This window comes from Scyliorhinus canicula, chromosome 7 (genome assembly GCF_902713615.1).
Source record: "Scyliorhinus canicula chromosome 7, sScyCan1.1, whole genome shotgun sequence".
Classification (NCBI taxonomy): Eukaryota; Metazoa; Chordata; class Chondrichthyes; order Carcharhiniformes; family Scyliorhinidae; genus Scyliorhinus; species Scyliorhinus canicula.
In genome coordinates this window covers 141,423,794-141,451,547 of record NC_052152.1, presented here as the reverse complement: position 1 = coordinate 141,451,547, position 27,754 = coordinate 141,423,794, and the positions used below count along the sequence as shown (strand labels likewise).

The window sequence follows — 27,754 nt, the reverse complement described above, 5'->3', positions numbered from 1 at the left end:
CCGTGATTAAGACATCGTCCAAATAAATCGCCACCTGCGGTAGTCCCTGCAGAATATTTTCCATCGTACGCTGGAATGTAGCGCAGGCTGATGACACTCCAAAAGGTAGCCTAGTATAATGAAAAAGGCCCTTCAGGGTGTTGATCGTAGCGAACTTCTGGGAGTCCTTGTCCAGTTTTAACTGCAGGTAGGCGTGACTCTGGTCCAGTTTCGTGAACAAAAGCCCACCTGCCAATTTGGCATATAGGTCGTCTATTTTCGGGATTGGGTATTTGTCCAGCAGTGCGTATTTGTTTACTGTCTGTTTTAAATCTCCACAGAGACGTATCGAGCCGTCTGGCTTCAAAATTGGTACCACCGGCGCTGCCCATTCCGAGAACTGTACTGGTCTGATAATGCCGTTGCGCCGTAACCTTTCTATTTCGTCATCTACTTTCTTCCTTAATGCAAAAGGTACCGGCCTGGCCTTACAAAATTTCAGAAGGGCTTCTGGGTCCACGTGCAAAGTTGCTTTGGTGCCTATGATTTCCCCCAAACCTTCCTGGAAGACCTCCGGGTATTTTTGGAGTACTCCACTCAACTGCCCGCTTCCACTCTGGAAAATTTTCATCCAATCTAATTTTAGGTCTTTCAGCCAGTTTCATCCAATTAAGCTCGGTTCGGAGTCCTCTACTATCATCAACGGTAATCTGAGCAATTGTTTCTCATATTCCACGGGTACATGAGTCGTGCCTAGAACTTGCAGGGGTTCCCCCGTGTAGGTTTTAAGTTTCGTCGATGTTTTTGTTAGGGTTAGTGGCTGGAGTCCATCTTTGATTTTTCTAAATGCTGCCACTCCCATTACTAAGACGGCCGCACCCGTGTCTATTTCCATTATTGTCGGCCGCCCATTCACCCGTGGGGTAATCTTAATGGGTTCTGCTTTCTTTGTTGCAATATTATATAATTGTTCCCCTTTGGAGGAGGATGGGGCGTCGAGGTTGTGTACTTCCCTGCGTCCCCACCTGCTATTCCTTTTTTGCCACCTCCTTCTAGGGTTTCTGTTGCTGTTATCCTACTCTGTCTGGTGCCAGAAACGGTCCTTCTATGTTGGGGGAGCCTCAGCCGGTACGTCCCTCTGTCTCCAGTTAGTCCTGGCAGACTTGGGGGCAGTTCTGGGGTTTTCCTTTTTCCCTTTATTCCTCAGGCTTTTCCTGAGAGTGGCTATCTGGTAGCAGGACCCGTTGTGGTAGTCCCTCTCACAGGTATCTACCTCCATTGGCGTGCCCTGTAGTTCCTGCGCCCCACTTGCTACCTTTTCTAGGGACAGTGCGAGCTGTAACGCCTGCCTGCAGTCTAGCTCCGTTTCCGCCAACAGACGTTTCTGTATTGTGAGGTCATTTATACCACACACTAACCGATCCCGAAGCATTTCATTTAGCGTCGGGCCGAACTCACATTTTTCTGCCAGCCTTCTCAGGCGGGTCAAGAAATTCGTGACTGACTCCCTGTCTTCCCGCATCACTGTGTAGAATCTGTACCTATGCAAAGTGAGGGGTGGTTTTGGGTCGTAGTGCTCTTTCACCAATTCCGTTAATTCTTGGAAAGTTTTCGTGTCCGGCGCATCGGGATAAGTCAGACTACGTATAATGGTGAAAGCTGAGGGTCCGCACGCCGACAGCAGGATAAGCCATCTCCTTTTGTCCGTCAGTATATAATTTGCCCGGAAGAAGTAACACATTCTCTCCAAATACTGGGACCAGTCCTCAATAGCCGGTTCGAATGCCTCTAACCTCCCAAAAAACGGCATTTTTAAAATGGCAAGGCTTACCCTCCGAGTGCGGCAGCTGGTCTCCGCAAAATTCTTAGTTTACCTCGTCGCCACTGTAGTAATCCACGGGAGGCAGGAGTTCCATCACCACACTAATATTTATTTACAATAACGATATTACAGGAGCAGCTACAAACAGTGCTGCTAGCAGTCCAGTCAACTTCAGACTTGCTCACAAAGCTTACACAGGTGCTTATATGGGCCCCCTCAATGAGCTATCATTGAGGGAGCTCATACTCCAATTGGCCAACCAATAAAGCCAATTGGAGTTTATTACAGTGTATAAGAGTAAAGATGTCTTACTACCATTATGCACGGCATTGGGGAGGCCACACTTGGGATTCTGGGTGCAGTTTGTCTTCTTGCCTCAGAGGGATTGCAACCAATGTTCAGCAATCTGATTCCTGGAATAATTGTTGCATAAGGAAATATTGAATAGGCTGGGTCTGTATTCTCTGGAGTTCAGAAGAACAAGACACCAGTGTGTTTACTTGCAGGCTCCCAGGAGGATTGCTCATTCAAAGGCAGTCAGTGCCTGATCATGGACCCAACACAGGAAGTTGGGGGGTGGGCACTGTGAGCCACATGCCTGCCCTTGATGCTGATACACCTCCTCCCTCATGACACCAACCACATAACCCCGACCCGACCTAAGCCATAGCTGGGTGCAGTCCCAGTAGCAGACACCACCTTCCTGGTAGTGCTACTGAGTACTGAAGAGCTACCAGCCTCTGATGGGGCGCTGCCTGCCTCTGACTAGATAGTAGATCTAGGTGGTGGTACTTCTACCTGGGAGGCCTTGATTCTGGAGATGGTCTTCCACTGACTTGTCAAGGGATAGAGTGGCATAAGACGCTGCAGGCCTTCCTGAAAAGAGGCGACGTGTGCCTCAGGACCTCCATCAACTAATTTTACAGAAATAAGTATCTATCATGGTTATAGAATTTGATAAACTATCAATGAAAAATGTCACAGGAGATGGACATGAATATGTGTTTGTCAGAATGCTGGAACTTAATAAGGCACATCACCATCTGTGAGCAATGCTGAAGGAGATGTTATGATGTGGAGATGCTGGCGTTGGACTGGGGTGAGGAAGGAGCAGTGCTCTGAAAGCTAGTGTTTTGAAACAAACCTGTTGGACTTTAACCTGGTGTTGTAAGACTTCTTACTGTGTAGGAGAAAAAATGAAATGAAATGAAAATCGCTTATTGTCACGAGTAGGCTTCAACAAAGTTTCTGTGAAAAGCCCCTAGTCGCCACATTCCAGCGCCTGTCCGGGGAGGCTGGTACGGGAATTTGGCGACTAGGGGCTTTTCACATAACTTCATTGAAGCCTACTTGTGACAATAAGCGATTTTCATTTCACTTCATTTTTTCTCCTGAATATGAACCAAAAAATCTGACATGGGGCTAATGGGCAAATAAGTGCTGATGTTAGTTTGTACATGGTTGCCATTGCTTCATTGAAAACAATGCAGACATGGCATGCACTGGGATAATTTCATCGCAAGCATCAGTCGAAGGCTTAAGCTCAGCTTCTGCTCTTGATTTTAAGTGGCAACTGCTGTTGAGGTGGTGGTGCGCTAGGGTAGGTTCAGCATGTGTAAGGTAAGAGCAATGCCTTGACGGAGAAACTAGCATAATGGAAAATACATTCTTAAAACGAGGTGGAATTGTTTCAGGGTGAGAATATTTGAAGACAGAGACAAGGAGAAGAATTTGTCCACATACCCAACATTTTATTCCGCGGGACATCACAGAGTATGTTAATCTTACCCCCGGGCAATGTCAGTGAGCACACAGATTCAACACTTACCAACTTGCTACCAGATGTTTCTTCACGTCTGGGGTTCTTGTAAAAATACTTTAAAGTCCATTGAATCCTTGGCTAACACTCAGCGAAACAGAGAAATGGATATGCATGGAAGTGCTGTGAGCTTTGTACTCAATCTCTGGCCTTTACATGGGCCTGTGTCATGCCATAGCCGGTTATCAGGAGGTGCTGACACTGGCCCTTGCTCTGTTTTCCCTTCTCTGCTGATCACCTTTACTTGTCACCTCCTCAAAGTGGCATATCTGAGATCAGGATTTAGTTTCAAATCTATGTATAATTATCTTGCGGCATATCGTACTCCTGGACTGCAGTGAATTTCCTCTTTTCTCTGAATACAAGAAAATGCCTGTTTGTTTCCACATCTAGTGACCTATTCAAAACTAAATCACATTTGCGGATCCTACATGTTTCACCCCTATGAACATAGCAAATGGCCATGGAGAAAGACCACCTATTCCTTCAAACCTGCCCCACATACACTATGATTGGATTGTCATGACCAAAGCCTTATTGCTAGCCCAGGCAGTCATAGACTCTCTGCAAAAGGACAATAAGGTCAATCGGAGAAACCATTCTCTGTAAAATTTCCCTCCAAACCCAGGGTGATTGAAATCACTCCAGGAGATCATATGGACCATGTTGTAGTTATCTTTGAATCCATTTACTTTCTAAATTATTCTGTAATTGTATTTGTGAGTTTTAATTCACAGATGCTCCCCTATTTTCATTTTTAGGGGGTTGGTTCGCTCAGTTGGCTGGACGGCTGGTTCATGATGAAGTACAAGACCAACAGCACGGGTTCAATTCCCGTACCGGCTGAGGTTATTCATGAAAGCCCCACCTTAGAACATAGAACATAGAACATTACAGCGCAGTACGGGCCCTTCGGCCCTCGATGTTGCGCTGACCTGTGAAACCATCTGAAGCCTATCTGACCTACACGATTCCATTTTCATTCATATGTCTATCTAGTGACCACTTAAATGCCCTTAAATTTGGCGAGTCTACTACTGTTGCAGGCAGGGCATTCCACACCCCTACTACTCTCTGAGTAAAGAAACTGCCTCTGACATCTGTCCTATATCTGCCACCCCTCAATTTAAAGCTATGTCCCCTCGTGTTGGTCATCACCATCCGAGGAATCTTTCCCCTCGCCTGAGGTATGGTGACCCTCATGTGAGATCGCCACTAGTCAACTCTCTCTCAAAAGCTGAGAGCAGCCTCATTTCCACTTTTACTGATCAAAGAGTCAGGATAGAGATTTCAGGCAAAAATTATGAGAAAGTAAGTGAGTGCAGACCATTGCAAGGAAACTAAAAATACCGAGGGATCCTAAACTCATCAGGGATTAATTCATTCCGAAATTACTTTTCCGGGTGATTTCTCCAGTAGCTCATTTTGCCTTCCAATTTTGCTGATGTTCTTTTGAACTTTCTCACACCCTGCCCTCTGAGAAGTTGCTGATTCAAAGACTTTATCCTCAGGGGAATTTCAGGCTATTAAATAAAACTTTCAAATTAATGAACAAAAAAAACCTACAAACGTAGTCAGCCCTCACATATGACAAGAGCCAAATTATTTACCGATCTGCCTTCAACTCCTATGTGAAATAAACATTTTGGTTCAGAAAGTGTTCTTGCTGAACCTTTTGGGCATTGCCACTCTTTCTTTTCATTGAGACAAATGAAATTGTATTTTAAGGAAGTTGTTCTTCAAGGCAAATGGAATTGTCAAGGCTAAAGGATGCCAGAAGTAAAGCCAGATCTATTCCAACAAGTTCTAATTCTGAAGGAAATGTTGGATTTTGTTCAGAGGAATCAGTAAAAAAAAGTAATTACTCTGTTGCGTTCTGTCCCAGGTCATCAAGCCAGAGTGTCTTAAGATATTTACTAGGAACGAATAGTTGAGATATCTTCCAGTGTCTTGTACACAGTTTTTATGTTCACAAAAAGCTAGGCTGCAATCAAGGCTAAAGGATCCTTTCTGATAGGTAGAGCTAGACTCACCCAATGAAAGCCATAACCTCAGATTGATATCTGCTCAATGTTCAGAATCTAGGATGAGAATGGAGAAAAGGAAAATAAACTGGGAAAAATGACCAACACGGAGATAGAATAGCAATGGGGAATATTAAAAATGTGAACAATAAAGTCCAGGCAAAATATGTTTTGTTCAAAAGCCAGAGCAAACTAGTCACTCTTGAAACACCATGAAGAGATAAGAATAGAATTGCGACAGAAACTAAGTAAATAAAGAATAAAGGAGAGGATAACAAAAGAAAGTTGAGGAAAGAAGTCACAAAAGCAATTAGGTAAAAAAGGCGGAGCAACACAATTAAATTATCCAGAATTAAAAATGAAGATAAGAAAAATAATTCTACAGGCACTGAATCACAAAAGGAAAATTAGAACAGGAATAAAACCATATGGAATACTCAGGCTAAACTTATCAATAATGACAGTGAAATGGCAGAAATATTGAACAGTTACTCTGTGTCAGTATTTCAACACCAGGTTAAAGTCCAACAGGTTTGTTTCAAACACAAGCTTTCGGAGCACTGCTCCTCCCTCAGGTGAGCAGGAGAAGGTGAGCAGTTCTCCGAAAGCTCGTGTTTGAAACAAACCTGTTGGACTTTAACCTGGTGTTGTAAGACTTCTTACTGTGCTCACCCCAGTCCAATGCCGGCATCTCCACATCGTGTCAGTATTTAACAGGGAGAGTTACAAGGTGGGCATGACATTCAAATAAGAGATCAAAAAGATATAAAAACATTTAAGATCGGATGAAACTCCTGGTCCAAGTGGATTATATCTGAGGATTCTAAAATACAGGTAATATTACATATATGTAACAGTTAATTGGAAAAGGGAATAGTGGCAGAGATTTGGTAAACAGGTAATATTATTCCTTTTTTTTAAAAGTGAGTGAGAGCAGGTCTTGTACAATATGGACCAGTTAGCTGAACACCAGTGATTGGAAAGATAATGGAATATTTACTCAAAGGTAAAACAGAGAACATTTAGAAAGTGAAAATATGAAGAATAGTCCGGATGGATTTAAAAAGGGATAGTCTTGTGTGACAAATCTTACTGAATTCCTTGAAGAAGTACCAGAAAGAGTAAACAAAGGTAACAGAATAACTGCAATATATTTTGAGTTTAGATAAGGGGCCATTGTAGGCTCACGACTAAGGTCAGAACATGTGGAGGCAAGGATTGATGCCAGAATGGATAACAAACTGGTTACAAAACAGAGAGTACAGGTTAGCGGCAGTCATTTGGACTGACAAGAGATGGAAAGTTGGATTCCATAGGGATCTATGCTGAGACCACTGTTGTTCACAATTTACATATTTTTATTTATGTTTGGGCCAGCATTTATTGTCCATCCCTAATTCCCCTTGAATAGATGTTTCGGAAGCAGTGATCAGAACCACAAAACGAAGGCACACAAAAGGCCCTCAGCTCTTTGGGTCATCATGGCCCAGGCTGAGCCCATTGCATCCATGTGGTGCAATAATGGCACCAGTGGGAGGAGGGACCAATGGCCACTGTCACTGGAAGGGCCGCCTTCAGGATGCTGCCAGCCTCCTGATCCAGTGAAAGCAGGAATTCTAGGCACCGTCTTCTGCAGCCGCTCTGTGCCCATCTTCAGCATAAGCACAAGGATTCAGGAAGTCATTGGGAAGTTAGCCACATGCGGAACGTCCAATATTTGCTACTTTCTCGATCTCCAAAGCCACCTCTTGTGTGCTAGAAATATTCCATTCCAAGTGCTTTAATGAAGAGATGGTGGCACAGTTGTAATGACACTGAACTAATAACCCAGAGGCCTAAACCCATGCTCTGGGGGCATGGGTTCAAATGGGTGGAACTTCAGTACAATTAATAAATCTGAGGTGAATTTTCCAAAAATTACAGAGTGCTCGATCAGGCAAGAAAAGCAGTGTGAAACTCGCTGGCTTCACAGCTGCTTTTCCAACCAGACCAAACAGCATTCTGTGCAATTCAAAAGTGCTGGGATGGGCTTGGCCTAAACTTATTGACAAATCTGGGATTCAAAGAAAAAAGGGCACCCCAATCTCAAAGTAAAGTTAAAGGTTAAATCCCAGCCACTGGGGTCCGCGAGTATGTGGCACTATCTTCCGGTTGAGACGGAGTCTTCTGCGGCATATGCTGTCCGTCAGTTCATGGAAGGATCAACGATGCCTGTACATCTTGGGCTGTTGCTGCCTTCCCCTTCTGGCCTCCTCCTCAGCCTGATGGGCAGTCGGGTCTTCAGGGTATGCGGCAGCCCCCTGCAAATGTGATGGCATCTCCAGACTATGTTGACGTTGCTGCCTTCTATGGTGCCTACCTGCCTCAGCTGCCACACGCACAGCGAGTGCAGCCTCTGAGGGATCCACACCAGCAAACATTTTTTGATTTGATTTGTAAAGAATTAGAGAAGGAAGAGACCGCCAATCACTTAGGGCTTCCACCCTGGAACCTTCAAAATCTCCAGTCCTCGCCCACCCTTACCATGACTGTCCCGCCTCGTCTCAGAGTGCCATCCAGTTGTGCTGGTAACCCTCATTCTGCACACATACCCCAAGTCAGATCAGGAGCCCCTAGGCCCCAGACCACTGCCGGCAACATTAGGGAGGCCGTGCTCAGCTGCCTTCCATTCATTGACAGACTTACCCTTTGGCCGTGGGAGGGTCCTCAGTGGTGAAGCCCTGCTCTTTGTGTTTGATTGTTGACAGCTGCCTGCATGGTGCTGACGCTCCAAGAGTACAGACACACTGTTCAGGCATCAAAGGTTGCTGGACATGCAATGTACTTTGTCGACGAAATGATCTGTCCATCAATGTGTTACTTGTTCCATGTATCAGTGCCATCCTCCATCCAGGAGGCACAGCTGTGCAGATTCACCCAAATGGCCCAACCTCACCAGAACCAAATCCTGGCATCCACATATTCTACTGGTTCTCAAGATGCAGTTGAACATCCTTCACTTCCAGCGTGTCTAACCCACGGTGACGTGCCAGTTACATGGAGTACTCTCCACACCAACAACAAAACCATCAGCAAGCTACAAAAGCACTTCTTCAATGGTGTCATCAGGTGGCCCATTTAGATCAATGTCATGCACAAAGTCCTGCAGCATCTTCTTGGTTCAAACTGATTGCCTTCTGGACTCTTACATCCCCTGAGTCCCATGGTCCATGTCCCAGGTATCTTAGAAAAAAATTGTCCTTCTTTCCAGCTACAGAAAAGGAAGGAAACAACAACAGCAGCCTCAGGCATTTAAGCCATCAGCAGGAGCAAGCAGCAAACACAACCTGCAGCTGCTATATGCTCTCACAACTAACAAGGCTGATTCCTCATTTAAAATACCTTCAGCTTTGAAGGTAGAGGCTGGTCACAGTCAAAGGGGGTGAAATTGACTTTCATGAGAAAGCATCAGGGCTCTGTCCTGGGAGAGTTTGGTAGGCCAGAAAGGCACCAGCTGTGGTTGCCCCTGTTATGGGTCTCCACAATATCTAAGGATGGTTCAAATACCTCACAGACGCAAAGCACCCCCACAAGGTAACCCCCGACTTGGACACCTACAGCCCCTCGAACAACCCCTACCCCCTGAAGGGTCCCACCAAACCGTCTCCCCCAAACTCTGGGGCAGCACATCTGGTGCCCTTGAGCTGCATGCCAGTGATTCCCGGAAGGCTGCTGCATTCAACTTCAAACTCATTAATGAAGTTGAAATGCATGCAAATTAGGGTTCATGATATTCTCACCATTTTTTGGCGAGATCCGGAACTTGCCACCGGGAGCGGATGGGGTGAATCACAAAATGATTTGGGCACAGCGTGAGTCTCGATTTTGCCCTCTTTCGCTGTTCAACCGGCGCATCCCGATCTGCGCCGTTCGCAACGCCATTGCTACATCATCTGGCTATAAATCAACCTGGTGGAAGTGAGCTTGCATTAATCATGAACAGGCAGCCAATTTTACATTGTTTGATTTTCTGATGACATCCAAGAAGAAGGAAATGAAGCACCCTGTAAAATAAGCTGCCGATTTATTATGAACTACAATATTGGTGAAACGCAATGTCACCACCCCGCTGTTCCCCGCTGATATGCTAGTCCCCACTCACCAAGATTGTCTGATGTAGAACTTAACCCCTTCATTGCACAATGCCAAAGGCTTGCTCCCAGCATTATGTGCTAACACAACATTAAAAGACGCTTAACACTGAAACAAGAGACAACGCTCAACTACCCTTATTCCATGAAAACATTCGAGCTTCTTTGTGACACGAGGGCCCAGAGACAGGGAGATGCCACACAAGGAAGTTTCTCTGAGTGGTAACCAAGGTTCAATGTACTTCACTCATAAGAAATCAGATAGGAATGGAAATTGCTTCAGTTCCTTGTACTTGTTAATTCAATGATGTGACATCCGTTCAACCAGAATTGCAATCATAAATCTTTAATTAAAGTGCTGATAGCAGCAGCATACAGGGGACCGAGAATCACATCGTATAATAGAATTATTCATTTAACAGAGTCTGGGTCTGCCTATTTGCAGTAATTAGACTTTGCGGTCTTAAAGGGACAGATCATGTCAACAGAAAATAATAGTAAGTTATCCATAACAGTGTAAATCGTCACTGATTTTTCGTGCCATGAGCAAAACAATGGATGATCATCTAGGAATCCGAATACAGCATTCTACAATTTTAAAGTACTATGGGCGGGATTCTCCGACCCCCTGCCACCCCGACATGGGCTGCCGAATTCTCTGGTGCCGGGGTTTTGGCGGGGGCTGCTCGGCCCATCACGCCGCACCAGTCGGCGGCCGCTGACAGTGGCCCGCCCCAGCGATTCTCCACCCAGTGATGGGCCGAGAGGCCGCCCGTTTTCGGCCGGTCCCACCAGCGTAAATCAAACCAGGTCCGTAATGGTGGGACCTGGCTCTATGGGCGGCCTGCAGAGTCCTCGGGGGGGATCTGGCCCTTTGGGTGGCCCCACGGTAGCCTGGCCCGTGATCGGAGCCCACTGATCCACGGGCCTGTGGCGTGGGGGCACTCTTTCCCTCCGCGACAGATGCTGTCAAACTCCACCATGGCCGGCGCGGAGAACAACCCCCCTGCGCATGCGCTGGGATGACGCCAGCACCTGCTGGTGCTCCCACGCATTCGCCAACTTCGGCGCCGGTTGGCTTGGCGCCAAGCCTTTCGCACCGGCTGTTGCGGAAGATTTCGCACCTTCCAGGGGCCCGACACCGGAGTGGTTCAAGCCACTCCTCGGCGCCGGTACAGCCCACCCCGCCGGGTAGAGGAGAATCCCGCCCCTTATCTTCACCGGTTGTCAATGATACATTTTGGAAATACTTCAGAAAGTCTTACTTACATGGCACTCCAAATGCATAATTATTTGGCTCCACATGGCCTGTTGAGTAGGCCTTACTTTCCAAACTATTCAGCAAAATACCGAATGTGAGACTTTCCGTTATATGGGAATTCTAGCTGAATTATGTTTTTACAGCAGTTTCTTTGGTTAGATTTTTTTATCATTGTGTTATTGTAACCAAATTATGCAACTGTTTAGCTGTTGGCACTTATGTACTGACTATGATGTTTTGGCAGCAATTTACATTTCCTCTCCTCTTGTCATGTGTAGGCTGTTCAGATATCACTACAGTTAAAATGGCAATGAGCAATACTAACATACACCACTGCCATTTGATGATGGTGTTTAATACTGAATTGTGTTTGTTTCCTGATTGCTTGCTGCATTAATGCAGCCTTTCAATCTGTAAAAGTATTTGAAATGGCCTCAGCAGTTCAAGGGCAATTAGGGATGGGCAACCAATAATATTGGCCATGCTAGTATTGCCCAACTCCCATGAAATATTTTTTTTAACATGGGGTACAATCTGTAAAGTTTTTTTCAATCTGCAAAAATACTGAAAGCATTTTTTTACCAAGATGGGAATATTTTAACCTTTTAAACAGAGGGCTGGGGTTTTCAATCCCCTGTGGGGTGAGAACAGGAAAGGGCACACTGTGAAAATCGCTGTTCACAGATGGTGGGGGCAGTTTTGAGCCCAAATTAACCGGCAATGAGAACGGTGGAGCGGGCAGAAAATTCATTGAGAATCGGAAAGTGCGATTCTCTCCGGCAAGATCTCAAGTTCTGGTTTCCCTGGCCACTTGCCGACAGCGTGATGAGAAATCCACCAGGAATCCCATTTTAATACGTTATCATATCGTGAATGAGCCCTCCTTCTGGGACTTCCGCCTCACTTTATATTTGTCGGTCACGTGACTACAACAGCTGTATGAAAACGAGAACCTGGCAACCTCACCTCAAAATCCGCTAGGGATATTGGAGGTGAGTGCTCAAGTCTGCACTACCATCCAGGGTGCTAGTCACAGAGGGGGCAGTGGAGAGGTTGCGGGGATCCAAACAGATTCAACTTGAAGCAGGGGTTGGGAGGACCGGTGTTCAATCTCGACATCTCGGCGGGGGTGGAGTCACTCACAAGCCTTAGAGGCCTTTCATGTCTGTGAGCCTCTTGGTTTAAAGGGGTCTGGTGGCTGGTTTGCAGGCAGCACTTCTTGTGCCCTTCTTGCTGGGCTTGTCACAGTATAACCGCTGAAGGATTACCCTTTCAGAGCGGCAACTGGAAAATGGGTGGGAACAAGTGAATCCATAGGGTCAGCACTGGGGTCAACTGTGAGGTTCTTGGGTTTGATCCCATCAGAGGCCAGGGAACATGGGCACAGATAGGGACTCTCAGAATGGGTCGTTTCCAGCCTTATGAGGCCTGAAAACCTTCATATAGGAGGGAGGATGACAGCAGTGAGAATGAACCTTCACACTCAGGCAGCACTGTGAAGCCAGAGGGCATGAGATGTCTGGAAGTTCAAGGCCACTGGTTCTGGAAGCCATGCTGTCAGGGATTAGTTTCTGGGTGGCTGGCTGTTCCAGTTAGAAGGCTTGTTCAATCCATAGCCCATGAAAGCTGGTGGAATGAGGGTGCCCTCTGTGAATGAGAAGCCATGCAAATTGTCGTGTTCACACAAATCAGGTGTGCCTTGCCTGTCATAAGGGGGAAGCAATTGCCTGATCAACTCCTTGACCCTTCTTTAATGAGTGAATTGTGCCAATTAAGTCAGCATTGTAATGCTTGAGTGCGCCACTGATTGGTGGTGTCAGGATGACCGAGTGGTCTAAGGAGCCAGACTTGAAGTCAATCCACTAAAAGCTGGGTGTTCTGGTCTCCAGATGGAGGTACGGGTTCGAATCCTACTTCTGACACATGTTTACCCCTTTTCAGTTATTTAATAAACCTTTTGTTGGCACTTTAACACCACGCTCTTGATCAATCATCACCCAGTATGGAGAGGGCCCGGGAAGGAGGAGAACCTCCTTATGAACCTGCTCCTCGGCCTGACCAAACTTGCCATCAAGTTCAGGCAGCGAGCAATCAAGGGGGTTGTCCGGCACTACCCCATTGTCTGCCTCTCGACCAGGGCTGCATTCACGGTCGGGTGTCCCTGGAGAGGGAGGATGCTGTGTCCACACGTACCTCCAAGGTCTTCTACACCCATCGGGCACTGCATGGGTTGAGGTGTCTTATTGACCCTTTTTAGTCACATTTTGGTTTGATGTTTAAGTCTCATTTCTCTTCAAGGAACTATCCCTCTAATTTGTCCCTCAGTTTATTTGATTTAATTTACTTGGCTATGTATGTTGATCGAAATAGTTGTTGCCCCCAAGCATTGAACTCACAAGGCTCATACATCAACATAACAGAGATATGGCAGAGATGTGGGTCCGAATCCAAGGTGTTATGGTGAAAGCTCTCATTACTCACCCCAATCGAGGTATTGACGGGGGGTATTGTCTAGGTCCCCCATGAGGTTAGAACACTGGTCCATTGAGTGCACTCAACCACCCTAACACCTCATGATTAGGGTGGGGAGGCGGGGGGGAATGGGTTTTAGGGTGCACTGAGGATCTCTAGGGTCAAAGCGCTGCATTCAGATGGAGTTGAGAGGGGAGCAGGGAGGGGAACTGTGGGGAAGTTGCAGGGGAAGGATTGAACCTCAGTGGAAAGACACTCACCTAGGCGAAGTGCATAGGTGAATGCCCCAAATGCTGAGAGGCTGAGGCTTACAGTATTGTCAGGAATCCACATCACTCATTTTGATTATCTCTTCCTTTCAGTTTATGGTTCTGGAGAATCATGGAGCCAGTCAAGTTGGCAATTCTATTGTTTATGACCAGTCAGCTGTGCACAAATGGATAAGGGAAGTCACAGATTTGCTATTCGTGAGGGCCCACAGGTACATCAACTTAGACCGGGACCAGACGAGCCAGGACTAATGAAACCCTGCACCATGGAGCTCATGCCCTCAGCCATGGAGGTCATTAACTGAGCAATGGAGTAAAGGGGAGACATCCCCCGCCATGGAGTGCACATCCTGCACCAAGGCCCCTACGGCGGATGCTACCCTTGCAGTGTTGGCCTCGATGAGTGGGAGTAAAGGCACCATCTCCTCAGTCAGAAGGCGATGGGACTCCTCCAGTCATCCTTGAAGTTTGAGAATGGATGCTGTCGTCACTTCCTGATGCTCATAACTCTGCCTTTGCAGTTACAGCACCTCTGGCCCCAGAGACACATCATCGGCCAGAGGTTGAGCAGAGTCCTGGGCTTCGGCATCCCTCTGAGTGCTGGTTCTGTGGGACACTCTTTCCTCTGCCTGCTATGGATCTTCAGCTATGAGGTGCTCATCAGTGAGTGACCCAGAAGCCTGTCGACTGGTTGTGTGCGTCTGCGTTGGTGGAGAGTGCGTGTGACAGCTGTGACGCAGCCTCGATTCTTGTCTCTGAGATATTTCCCTCTGAGCTGCTCGAGTCTGTGGTGTCCAATGGGCACAAGGATGGTCCAGGCTCATCGACTGATGCTCACATGGCTTTAGTGCACCACGGGGGGGTGGGAGAGAGTTAACTCACGTGAGGCTTGCACCATGGCTGCATGTCTAGACGATTCTGTCAACTGTCTCTACTTCGCTCTCTGCACAGCTAGCTAGTTCAAGGGTTTTCAAAAGGCCTTAGGCATCTCAGCTCAGAGCGCCATTGGAATCCATAAGGTGGCTGGGTGAGAGATCACCATGGAAGTGTGAAATGAGTGTGAAGAGGGTGCAGGGGTATATAAATCAAGAGGCAGATGTACCCTGGCTGCGCATAGAAGGTAATTCGTCTTCATCCGACACTGTTTCCCCGTCCTCTTATGCAGCGAGCTAGCACTCACTATCGCGGCCATTTCCTCCCAGGTGGGGGTAGTGACCATGGTTAATGGACATTTGCAGGATCGCAGGTTGAGGATGTCACACCTCTGGTGCTCACCACCCAGGAGTTTGGTGAGGCCTCCCTCTGAAAATCTTGGTGCCGGCTTACTGGCAGCCATCCCCTGACTAGACTTGGGACCAGTGCTGGGGAGATGTTTAAAAGGAATGTCCCCTGATTGCAGAGATTAAGTTTTCAGCGAATCAGAGTCAAGCCGCCATGTTTGGGAAAAAGTGTATCAAGGAGCCTCAATATTATGCGTGTTTTCCCACTGCAGCAGTTTTCTCACCGACACTTAGGAAAAATATGATAAGATTCAGCTCGGTGTATCAGTATCCCGACTCTTTCAAAACATGCTAGAATCTTCTGAGCAGTGAGACGTTGAACGAGACATTGGGAGCCACTCAGCTCCAATTATCAACATGTTAAACTCTTTGAGAAGGTTGTTAAGCAGCGAGGAAGATCAGAAGACATTTTTCAATTTGTAAACTAGCAAACCAAAATAGTCTGATGCACGTTATTGCACAGTTGTTGAATTCAATGTGGTGAAAAATTAAGTTTTATATGATGATAAATTTTTGGCCTTGAGGATTATGGACGGGATTCTCCAACCCCCCGCCGGGTCGGAGAATTGCTGGGGAGCGGCGTGAATCCCACCCCCGCCGGCTGCCGAATTCCCCGGCGCCAGGGATTTGGTGGGGATGGGAATCACGCTGCGCCGGTCAGCAGCTGCTGGCAGCGCCCCCCCCCCCCCGCCGATTCTCCGGCCCACGTGGGCCGAGTGGCTGCCCGTTTGCGGCCAGTCCCGCCAGAGATATATTATGCCAGGTACTTGCTGGCGGGACCTGGCTGTGCGGGCAGCCTCCAGGGTACTTGGCGGGGGCGCAGGGGGATCTGGTCCCGGGAGGTGCCTCCACGGTGGCTTGGCCCGCGATCGGGGCTCAGCGATCCGTGGGCGGGCATGTGCCGTGGGGCACTCTATTCTTCTGCGTCGGCTGCTGTGGTCCGCCGCGATGGCCGAAGCAGAGATGATCCCCCACTGCACATGTGCTGGGATGACGCCAGCACACGCTGGCGCTCCCGCGCATGTGCCAACTTGTGCCAGCCGACGGAGGCCGTTCGACGCCGGTTGGCGTGGCGCCAATCCCCTTCCCTGCCAGCCGGTGTGGCGCAAACCACTCCAGCGCCGACCTAACCCTTGAAGGTGCGGAGGATTGCGCATCTTTGGGGCGGGCCGACGCCAGAGTGGTTCACGCCACTTCTCTGCGCCGGAGTTGCCCACCCCGCCAATTCCCACAGAATCCCGCCCTATGTTCCAGACTGAGTGCAGTAGCTTTCAGTTGTTTTTTTAGCTACTTATTTGCATGGTGAGGTTGCTAGATTATCAAAGTGCTGCCTCCTCTCGTCTACAAGGCAGTGGCAGGCCCCATTATGGGTGACGCCTGCCTTTTCCGCTTGTACTCTGCAGGCAGCTCTCACTTCCTGGTAACGCTCTGCACCATTATTGAAAACTGAGCTTGCCACTGGCTCAATTAGGGCATTTACATTTGAACACTATACTGCTTAAATGATGCAGATATAGTGCAGGGACAGAAATTGGAAATGATTCAGACCTTGGGTTTCCAACCCTGGGTTGAAAGTCAAACTCATTGGTTCATTACCTGCCCTTGTTTTTCAGAGCCAATGACAAATGTCCAATGAAGTGATTAATTTGATATGTGCTCACTGCAGGAGCAAATTTTCAATCGAAGATCCATTCTCTCCAATGACTATGTCTTGATTTCTTTTTCAGACTATGTTAACAGCAATCTCGATGAGTGCGATCGCTACCAATGGTGTTGTGCCAGGTATGAATACCACGGTTACAATTATGAACTGATGTTTGAGGAATTAATTGAAATATGCATGGCTGAGCACCTGGAAATAGGAAGAGGTTGCAAAGCAGGTGAACATGAGTATGCAAACTCTTTTGCCCTACTTCCTCTCCAGCCGTTGATTCAAGCCAAATGTGAATCACGCTGCAATTCAAATGAGACAGATCAAAGTGATCATAGAGAATTTTAATAGTGCAAAAAGGTTTCATAATTTTCGACATAATTTCCCTTTATTGAGTTACATTGTTTTTTGCAAAAATATACTTAATTCGCAAAGTATCTGAAAGAATATTGCCAACAATGTGTTAGGTTATATTGGGATATTTCACTAATAGATGAGTTTCACAAGAGTGGTTCATGTTGGGTCAGCCTCATCTCTTCTAATTCGCTCTTTAAGAAGAGTGTACCTGTACTTGGTGGTTGGATTGCGACTTCTGCTTTCATTCTGGTGCAGGTGGTTGGATTGGCTGGTTCTGAGGTAACTCCATTATCGTGTCCCACTGGGGTTTCTTTTCTTAATGAACCATGCACATGAGTGATACTATCTCGCAGCCCAGCAAAACCGAACAAAAACCTGGTGATACTCAAGTAAAACCTTGAGCATTGGTCAAAAGGGCAATTCAAATGCATCTTTAACTCACTGTACTTCAACGTCTTTATCATAAAGCGACTAGACCTTCACTTCCCTTTCGCTCCAGTTTTTCCCCCCTTACCGAAGGAAGAATATATATTCCTGGCATAGCAGGAGCGCAGCAGGTACAAGAGTATTTTACAATATATGCCAATGTGGGAACACATTCCTTTTCGTGATACTGAGCGAAGGAACAGCCTCAACTAAGAAACGGTCATTTGGTCGATTAAGTTCACTTTTTCTTATGAGGAGAGATTGAGGAGACTGGACCTATTTTATGTAGATTTCAGAAGAATGGGAGGTTTTCTCAATTTTTAAATTCTTTAATGGGATGTGGGTGTCGCTGGCAAGGCCTACATTTGTTGCTCATCCCTAATTGCCCTTGAATTGATTGGCTTGCTAGGCCATTTCGGAGAGTACATAAGAGTCAACTACATTGTTGTGGGTCTGAAGTCACGTGTCGGCCAGGCCAGGTGAGGACGGCAGATTTCCTTCCCTAAAGGACATAGTGAACCAGATGGGTTTTTACAACAGTCGATGATAGTTGTCACAGTCACCATTACTGAGACTGTCTTCAAATCCAGATTATATTAATTGAATTTAAATTCTACCATCTGCCGCGGTAGGATTCGAACCTGTGTCCTTCGAGCATTCATCCGGGTCTCAGGATTGGTGAACAGTGTAGATCCAGAAACGTTGTTACCACTAGTTTGAGCAGCGGTTAGGGGAGGTCTAGAACCAGGGGACACAGTCTCAGAATAAGGGACAGGACTTTTAGGACTGAGATCATGGAAATTTCTTCACTCAGAGGATGGTGAATCATTGGAACTTTTTACCCCAGTGGACTGTGGAAGCTCACTCATTGAGTATGTTCATGGCAAAGACCGTGGTGAATTCTCTGCCTCCCCAGCTGTTTGTTTCTCAGCAGCACGCTAACCAGCCGGGGCTGGTTTAGCTCACTGGGCTAAATCGCTGGCTTTTAAAGCAGACCCAGCAGGCCAGCAGCACGGTTCAATTCCTGTACCAGCCTCCCCGGACAGGCGCCAGAATGTGGCGACTAGGGGCTTTTCACAGTAACTTCATTGAAGCCTACTCGTGACAATAAGCGATTTTCATTTTTTTCATTTCGTTGTTAGCGGGATTCTCCATTCCTGCCACTGGCCATTGAGATTTCCCATTGTAACCACCCCATGCCACAGGGAAACCCGGGAGCAGGGGTGTGCTGCTGGCCGAATGAAAATTCACCCCCTTTTTTTAAATCAATAGATATCCAGATACTAATGACATCAAGGAATATGGGGAGATGGTAATGAGGTAGACGACCAGTCACATTTTAGTTGAATGGTGGAACAGGCTTGAGGGGCTGAATGGCCTACTGCTCTATGTATATTTCTTGGAGAGAATGCAACAGATATTTTACAGAATTGTATCAGGAATGGAGGACTTTAGTTATCAGGAGGCATTAAGGAAGCTGGCATTGTTCTCTTCAGACTAAAAAAGGTTAAGGGAGATTTAGTAGAGGTGTTTGAAATTGCTAGAAGTTTGATGGAGTAAATTAAGAGAACTCTGGAAAGTGGGCCAGTAACCGAAGGACACAGATTTAAGATAATTGGGATGCACTGCCTGAATGGGTGATTGAAGCAGATTCAGTAGTAACTTTCAAAAAGGGAGCTGAGAAGTAAAGATTTGCAGGCCTTTAAGAAAAGAGCTGGGGAGTGGAACTAATTGGATTGCTCTTTCAAAATAGACCAGCATGGACAGTGTAATAACCCCCATGGGACCTATTGGGAGGGAATGCTTGTCTTCCCCATGCTTCTTGCGGAGTACGAGCTCCCTCACTAGGGGCGGGGTATCTCAATTACCCAGTGGAGGTAAGTTCGGCCAGTAAAACACCAACCAGGAGGAACCTGATAGAGGTTTACAGGGTAGTGTATATCATTTTTAAGCAAACGTTTGTTCTTATTTTTATTCGGTGTGGACTCCCCATGTCCTTATTAAAGACACCATGGGCCAAATGACGTCCTCTGCACGATAAATTTGTCTGAAACCAATTTAATTAAGGTTTTCAATTGTGAAGATGTTGATGCCCAGAACGTGTGGCATTGATTGAAGTACCTGAAAAGGAACATCCCTTTATTATTATTAATAAAGCAACAGGTACAAGGGCATTTTACAATAAATGTCAATATGGAAAAACAATCTTTTCATGTTACTGAATGTAGGAACAATATAGAATAAGTAAAGGCCATTTGATCCATTAAGTTCACTTTTCCCAACAGATCACGTATAATTCGTACTAACAATGACATTACCTAATTTATCTAACTTCGAAAGTGAGGGGAAGAGCCACAGAGAAAAGGCCCAAAAAGAGAATGTTCACTGACATGCAAAAGATCGAAGTATAATTCTGGGATATTGGTCTGAACATTGCATATAGAACGTTGCAAACTGAGTGGATATTGTGTTCATGATCCCAGCAAGAAAGGAATCACTGTGTTCTACTGAACATTATTGTTATCTATGAGTACACTTATCATTATAATCTCCTCTTTTGCTGTTAATCAGATGTTCATTCAAAATTCATTTTGAAGGTAGTCAGTGCGGATACCATAAATGTTTTTTAATGAAAATTTACTCTACCACTCTTTAATGATAAATCGAGGCTCTGCCCACTTCAAATTTATAAACATGTGTTCTGCAATTCTGCATTCACTGTTAAATTAAGTAACCTGATCCATTCGTAATGTTATGTATTTCAGCATTTTGAAAGCATTAAAGTTATTTACTCAATGGTAAAGGCAAACGTTTGGAGGATCATAGGGGTGGAAACCGGTCCACATTGTTCTATTTTTTGAGTGAAGGAAGAGGACACAAAGGACTAATTTGAGATTGCAATGCTGTATGCTCAATCTGTGTCAAAAGTGCAGCTATATTGGTAAAGGCTGCTTTCTGGGAAAACGGGGCGCCTGCCTAAAACAGTCGCTAGGCGCCTTTATGTACGAAATGCCTGGTTTAGGCTCTCTTGCAGGAATTTGTTTTTGGTTGAATAGAGTAGAAGATTGGTGCACTCTGCTTTGCATTTGTTAATGGGCCACTGACATCGGAAGATATATTTTTGTAATGTTACTGTGGATCCAGGAAGAGCAGGATTCTTCCAAGACTCCATAGCGCTCATGCATCTTCGTGTACTGTCCATTGTTACTCCAACTACAAGATGCACAAATCTTTAAAATCAGCAACACATTTTAATAAGGCCATAAAAAGGGAGGTAAAGCCCTGAGCTTCATTTCAATAGGATTGGAATTGAGAATAAGAGAACTTACGTTAAACATGTACCAAACCTTGGTTAGGCCACATTGGAATCCTGTGTAAGTTCTGGTCACCCGGGTGGCACAGTGGTTAGCACTGCTGCCTCACAGCGTCGCGAACTCGGGTTCGATTTCAGCTTTGAATGACAGTCTGTGCTGAGTTGACACATTCTTCCCACGTTTGTGTGGGTTTCCTCCTGATGCTCTGGTTTCCTCCCAGAGTCCAAAGATGTGCACGGTAGTTGGATTGGCCATGATCTAAACTGCCCCTTAGTGTCCAGAGATGTGGGGTTGCAGGGATAGGACAGGGGAGTGGGCCTTGGTAGGGTGCTTTTTTTGGAGGGTTAGTGCAGACTTGATGGCCCGAATAGCCTCCTTCTGCACTGCAGGGATTCTATGGATAGCATATGGTGACCAGAACCGAGAGGCTATTCCATCAGAAGAAATGAAACAGACTATTTGTCTTGAAGAGAGAAAACTGACAGTGACCTGAAGGAAACTCTGTAAAGATTTGGTAGATGGATGTAAAGCAAAGTTTCCAAATGTAGAGGGAGACCAGAACTCAGGATATAAATATATGACAGCCCAATGGATCCAGTCCGGCACTCAGGTGAAATCACTTTACCCAGCCAGTGGTGAGAATGTGGAAGCTGCTAAAACAAGGTGTAGTTGAGGCAAATAAGATAGATGCATTTGAATGAAGATGGCGCAAAGGATTATGCTGATAGTCTTTAATGATTAAGGGTGCGTGGTGGCTCATGTTAAGCATGACTGCATGGACCAGTTGGGCCAAATGGTCTATTTGTGTGATATCTTATGTAGTTCTATGTAAAACCTGCACTAGTCTCAGTAATTTCCATACCTCAGAGGCTGTACATAATGCTGCCTGGCACACTGGTTTGAGTTGATTAAATCAGAAATGTCATGCTTTAGATGCTGGAGAGATGAGTACATGTAAACTGAAAGTGTTGCGCACAGATTCAAATTACTGGAGCTCTTGCACTTTAGGCCCCTTTAGGTCTGTCACCAATGTAATCTGATTTTCTGCATTAACGCTGCATCAGGAAACCAGACAAAGAAAATGTTGCCTGCTTTTGATTGCAAGCCAGATGTGATAGGGCCTCACTCTGTGAGCTGCTATCATAATAATCATCTAGAGAGCTTTGAAAGTATCGAGAAGATTGAAGAATGGATTATGAAATTGATTATTACTGTTGTTGAGACATATGTCAGACATAAATATCAGATTTTGAATGATGCAGATTTCTGAAAACACTGAGTGGGATTTTCCAAAGCCCCCACCCCCACCAGTTGGCTCGCTATACGCCACCAGCGGGATCTTCCAGACCCACCAATATCTACGATGTTTTGGGTGGATCACCCAGCCTGCCACCGGGGAGCCCATCACGGTGGGATGGGGGGTGGGGGGGAGGGTCACCTTCGACAGGACTACAAACTAAATCTGGCCCACTATCTTGTGTTTTGCATACTCCCTTGTCCAAATGGCGAACATGATTTTATTATGGTGTTGGATTTCCAATATTATCTATTCATTATTGTCCACTGCCAATTGATCACCAAGCTTGTGCAGCCTAGAAGTACAATCTGGCATCAGCCAACGGTGAAAAATGAATGTCAATAAGAAAACAACTTCCTCACAGGTTAAAAGACAACAAACAATTGTAAGTGAATTACCAATACGCATTCATTTACCTGAAAAGTGGCTTTACGTTATAGTTTTTAGTTTTCATTTACTTTGGCTGACAGTGCCTTAGTGGATGAAATGACAATACTGAGGAATTGAAGGCTGCGCCATTGTCGCACTTTGGGGAGAAATTCAAGTTGCACCAATGTGAAGTGGGAGGCATGACTGCGACCTATGCCCAAACAAAGATGGTGGCCCCTGTGGTGATCCACCATGTAATTGTGTGTGTGCCTATATCAGGGGATGTACAGCAGTACCTGTATTACAGGTTCGTCGGTAGCCCCTGCCGGCTAGCTCCGCCCACAAGGAGCCGTATAAATATGTATGAGTTCTCCTGAGCAGCCATTCTACCAGCTGCAGTCAGAGGATAAACATCTAACCGTAATAAAGCCTCTTTTGTACCCATTCGAGTCTTTAGTACAATTGATAGCGCATCAGCCCCAAGAACCAAACTTGGCCTCACCCAAATAAAAATGGTGAGCTGCAGATGTCCATCGAGCACCCCTCTGTAGCTCGCTGATTGGGGCCTCAGGAATTTTGGCTGGCTTTTGTACTGAGCCCGGCCCACAGGTTAGTCCTGGGAGTTTGGGGGGGGGAGGGGGGGGGCACGGTGGCCTGGCCCGCGATCGGGGCCTACCCATCGGCAGGTGGGCTGATTCCTTGTGGGCCTACTTTACTCCACGCTGGGTCCCTGTAGGGCTCTGCCATATTGCCCAGGGGGCCAACACGGAGAAGGGAACCCCCGCACATGCGCGGAAATATGCTTGCCGTTCCACGCATGCGCAGAAATATGTCGGCCATTCCGCGCAGAAGTGAACTCCCGCGGGCCGTTCTGCGCCAGCTGGAGCTGCGGGGACCACTCAGGCGTCAACCTAGCCTCTTGGAAGGGGAGAATTCCTCACTCTGGGGGCCGTTGACGGCGGAGTCATTGGCGCCAGTTTTCACGCTGCTGTGGGGATATAGCCCCATTATTAGAGAATCCCGCCCGCTGCCCTTGCCAAGGATAAGCACAGCAATAACAGACCAGTCAGTTTCAGCTTGTTGGTGGGGAAGCCTCTAGAAACAATTATTTAGGATCGAATTAATAGTTACATGGAAAAATGTGAGTTGATTGGGAACAGCCAGTATGTTTTTTAAAGAGAAAATTATGTTTCACTAACTATTTTTAAATTCAGGTTAAAGTAACCACCCCATGTCACAGGGAAACCCGGGAGCAGGGGTGTGCTGCTGGCCGAATGAAAATTCACCCCCTTTTTTAAAATCAATAGATATCCAGATACTAATGACATCAAGGGATATGGGGAGATGGTAATGAGGTAGACGACCAGTCACATTTTAGTTGAATGGTGGAACAGGCTTGAGGGGCTGAATGGCCTACTGCTCTATGTATATTTCTTGGAGAGAATGCAACAGATATTTTACAGAATTGTATCAGGAATGGAGGACTTTAGTTATCAGGAGGCATTAAGGAAGCTGGCATTGTTCTCTTCAGACTAAAAAAGGTTAAGGGAGATTTAGTAGAGGTGTTTGAAATTGCTAGAAGTTTGATGGAGTAAATTAAGAGAACTCTGGAAAGTGGGCCAGTAACCGAAGGACACAGATTTAAGATAATTGGGATGCACTGCCTGAATGGGTGATTGAAGCAGATTCAGTAGTAACTTTCAAAAAGGGAGCTGAGAAGTAAAGATTTGCAGGCCTTTAAGAAAAGAGCTGGGGAGTGGAACTAATTGGATTGCTCTTTCAAAATAGACCAGCATGGACAGTGTAATAACCCCTATGGGACCTATTGGGAGGGAATGCTTGTCTTCCCCATGCTTCTTGCGGAGTACGAGCTCCCTCACTAGGGGCGGGGTATCTCAATTACCCAGTGGAGATAAGTTCGGCCAGTAAAACACCAACCAGGAGGAACCTGATAGAGGTTTACAGGGTAGTGTATATATATATCATTTTTAAGCAAACGTTTGTTCTTATTTTTATTCGGTGTGGACTCCCCATGTCCTTATTAAAGACACCATGGGCCAAATGGCGTCCTCTGCACGATAAATTTGTCTGAAACCAATTTAATTAAGGTTTTCAATTGTGAAGATGTTGATGCCCAGAACGTGTGGCATTGATTGAAGTACCTGAAAAGGAACATCCCTTTATTATTATTAATAAAGCAACAGGTACAAGGGCATTTTACAATAAATGTCAATATGGAAAAACAATCTTTTCATGTTACTGAATGTAGGAACAATATAGAATAAGTAAAGGCCATTTGATCCATTAAGTTCACTTTTCCCAACAGATCACGTATAATTCGTACTAACAATGACATTACCTAATTTATCTGACTTCGAAAGTGAGGGGAAGAGCCACAGAGAAAAGGCCCAAAAAGAGAATGTTCACTGACATGCAAAAGATCGAAGTATAATTCTGGGATATTGGTCTGAACATTGCATATAGAACGTTGCAAACTGAGTGGATATTGTGTTCATGGTCCCAGCAAGAAAGGAATCACTGTGTTCTACTGAACATTATTGTTATCTATGAGTACACTTATCATTATAATCTCCTCTTTTGCTGTTAATCAGATGTCCATTCAAAATTCATTTTGAAGGTAGTCAGTGCGGATACCATGAATGTTTTTTAATGAAAATTTACTCTACCACTCTTTAATGATAAATCGAGGCTCTGCCCACTTCAAATTTATAAACATGTGTTCTGCAATTCTGCATTCACTGTTAAATTAAGTAACCTGATCCATTCGTAATGTTATGTATTTCAGCATTTTGAAAGCATTAAAGTTATTTACTCAATGGTAAAGGCAAACGTTTGGAGGATCATAGGGGTGGAAACCGGTCCACATTGTTCTATTTTTTGAGTGAAGGAAGAGGACACAAAGGACTAATTTGAGATTGCAATGCTGTATGCTCAATCTGTGTCAAAAGTGCAGCTATATTGGTAAAGGCTGCTTTCTGGGAAAACGGAGCGCCTGCCTAAAACAGTCGCTAGGCGCCTTTATGTACGAAATGCCTGGTTTAGGCTCTCTTGCAGGAATTTGTTTTTGGTTGAATAGAGTAGAAGATTGGTGCACTCTGCTTTGCATTTGTTAATGGGCCACTGACATCGGAAGATATATTTTTGTAATGTTACTGTGGATCCAGGAAGAGCAGGATTCTTCCAAGACTCCATAGCGCTCATGCATCTTCGTGTACTGTCCATTGTTACTCCAACTACAAGATGCACAAATCTTTAAAATCAGCAACACATTTTAATAAGGCCATAAAAAGGGAGGTAAAGCCCTGAGCTTCATTTCAATAGGATTGGAATTGAGAATAAGAGAACTTACGTTAAACATGTACCAAACCTTGGTTAGGCCACATTGGAATCCTGTGTAAGTTCTGGTCACCCGGGTGGCACAGTGGTTAGCACTGCTGCCTCACAGCGTCGCGAACTCGGGTTCGATTTCAGCTTTGAATGACAGTCTGTGCTGAGTTGACACATTCTTCCCACGTTTGTGTGGGTTTCCTCCTGATGCTCTGGTTTCCTCCCAGAGTCCAAAGATGTGCACGGTAGTTGGATTGGCCATGATCTAAACTGCCCCTTAGTGTCCAGAGATGTGGGGTTGCAGGGATAGGACAGGGGAGTGGGCCTTGGTAGGGTGCTTTTTTTGGAGGGTTAGTGCAGACTTGATGGCCCGAATAGACTCCTTCTGCACTGCAGGGATTCTATCGATAGCATATGGTGACCAGAACCGAGAGGCTATTCCATCAGAAGAAATGAAACAGACTATTTGTCTTGAAGAGAGAAAACTGACAGTGACCTGAAGGAAACTCTGTAAAGATTTGGTAGATGGATGTAAAGCAAAGTTTCCAAATGTAGAGGGAGACCAGAACTCAGGATATAAATATATGACAGCCCAATGGATCCAGTCCGGCACTCAGGTGAAATCACTTTACCCAGCCAGTGGTGAGAATGTGGAAGCTGCTAAAACAAGGTGTAGTTGAGGCAAATAAGATAGATGCATTTGAATGAAGATGGCGCAAAGGATTATGCTGATAGTCTTTAATGATTAAGGGTGCGTGGTGGCTCATGTTAAGCATGACTGCATGGACCAGTTGGGCCAAATGGTCTATTTGTGTGATATCTTATGTAGTTCTATGTAAAACCTGCACTAGTCTCAGTAATTTCCATACCTCAGAGGCTGTACATAATGCTGCCTGGCACACTGGTTTGAGTTGATTAAATCAGAAATGTCATGCTTTAGATGCTGGAGAGATGAGTACATGTAAACTGAAAGTGTTGCGCACAGATTCAAATTACTGGAGCTCTTGCACTTTAGGCCCCTTTAGGTCTGTCACCAATGTAATCTGATTTTCTGCATTAACGCTGCATCAGGAAACCAGACAAAGAAAATGTTGCCTGCTTTTGATTGCAAGCCAGATGTGATAGGGCCTCACTCTGTGAGCTGCTATCATAATAATCATCTAGAGAGCTTTGAAAGTATCGAGAAGATTGAAGAATTTATTATGAAATTGATTATTACTGTTGTTGAGACATATGTCAGACATAAATATCAGATTTTGAATGATGCAGATTTCTGAAAACACTGAGTGGGATTTTCCAAAGCCCCCACCCCCACCAGTTGGCTCGCTATACGCCACCAGCGGGATCTTCCAGACCCACCAATATCTACGATGTTTTGGGTGGATCACCCAGCCTGCCACCGGGGAGCCCATCACGGTGGGATGGGGGGTGGGGGGGGAGGGTCACCTTCGACAGGACTACAAACTAAATCTGGCCCACTATCTTGTGTTTTGCATACTCCCTTGTCCAAATGGCGAACATGATTTTATTATGGTGTTGGATTTCCAATATTATCTATTCATTATTGTCCACTGCCAATTGATCACCAAGCTTGTGCAGCCTTGAAGTACAATCTGGCATTAGCCAACGGTGAAAAATGAATGTCAATAAGAAAACAACTTCCTCACAGGTTAAAAGACAACAAACAATTGTAAGTGAATTACCAATACGCATTCATTTACCTGAAAAGTGGCTTTACGTTATAGTTTTTAGTTTTCATTTACTTTGGCTGACAGTGCCTTAGTGGATGAAATGACAATACTGAGGAATTGAAGGCTGCGCCATTGTCGCACTTTGGGGAGAAATTCAAGTTGCACCAATGTGAAGTGGGAGGCATGACTGCGACCTATGCCCAAACAAAGATGATGGCCCCTGTGGTGATCCACCATGTAATTGT

At 45.7% G+C, this 27,754-nt stretch overlaps 1 protein-coding gene across 4 annotated transcripts in view; it reads left to right on the top strand.

The window, feature by feature from the left end:
* Nucleotides 1-27,754, top strand: part of LOC119969424 (solute carrier family 12 member 5) — a 1,634,719-nt gene that overhangs the window by 1,297,984 nt on the left and 308,981 nt on the right. For all 4 annotated transcript variants that reach the window (XM_038803049.1, XM_038803048.1, XM_038803051.1 and 1 more), the window contains exon 5: nucleotides 16,784-16,838. In XM_038803049.1, coding sequence (XP_038658977.1) covers nucleotides 16,784-16,838 — 55 coding nt within the window. The remainder of the gene's footprint in view (nucleotides 1-16,783; nucleotides 16,839-27,754) is intronic.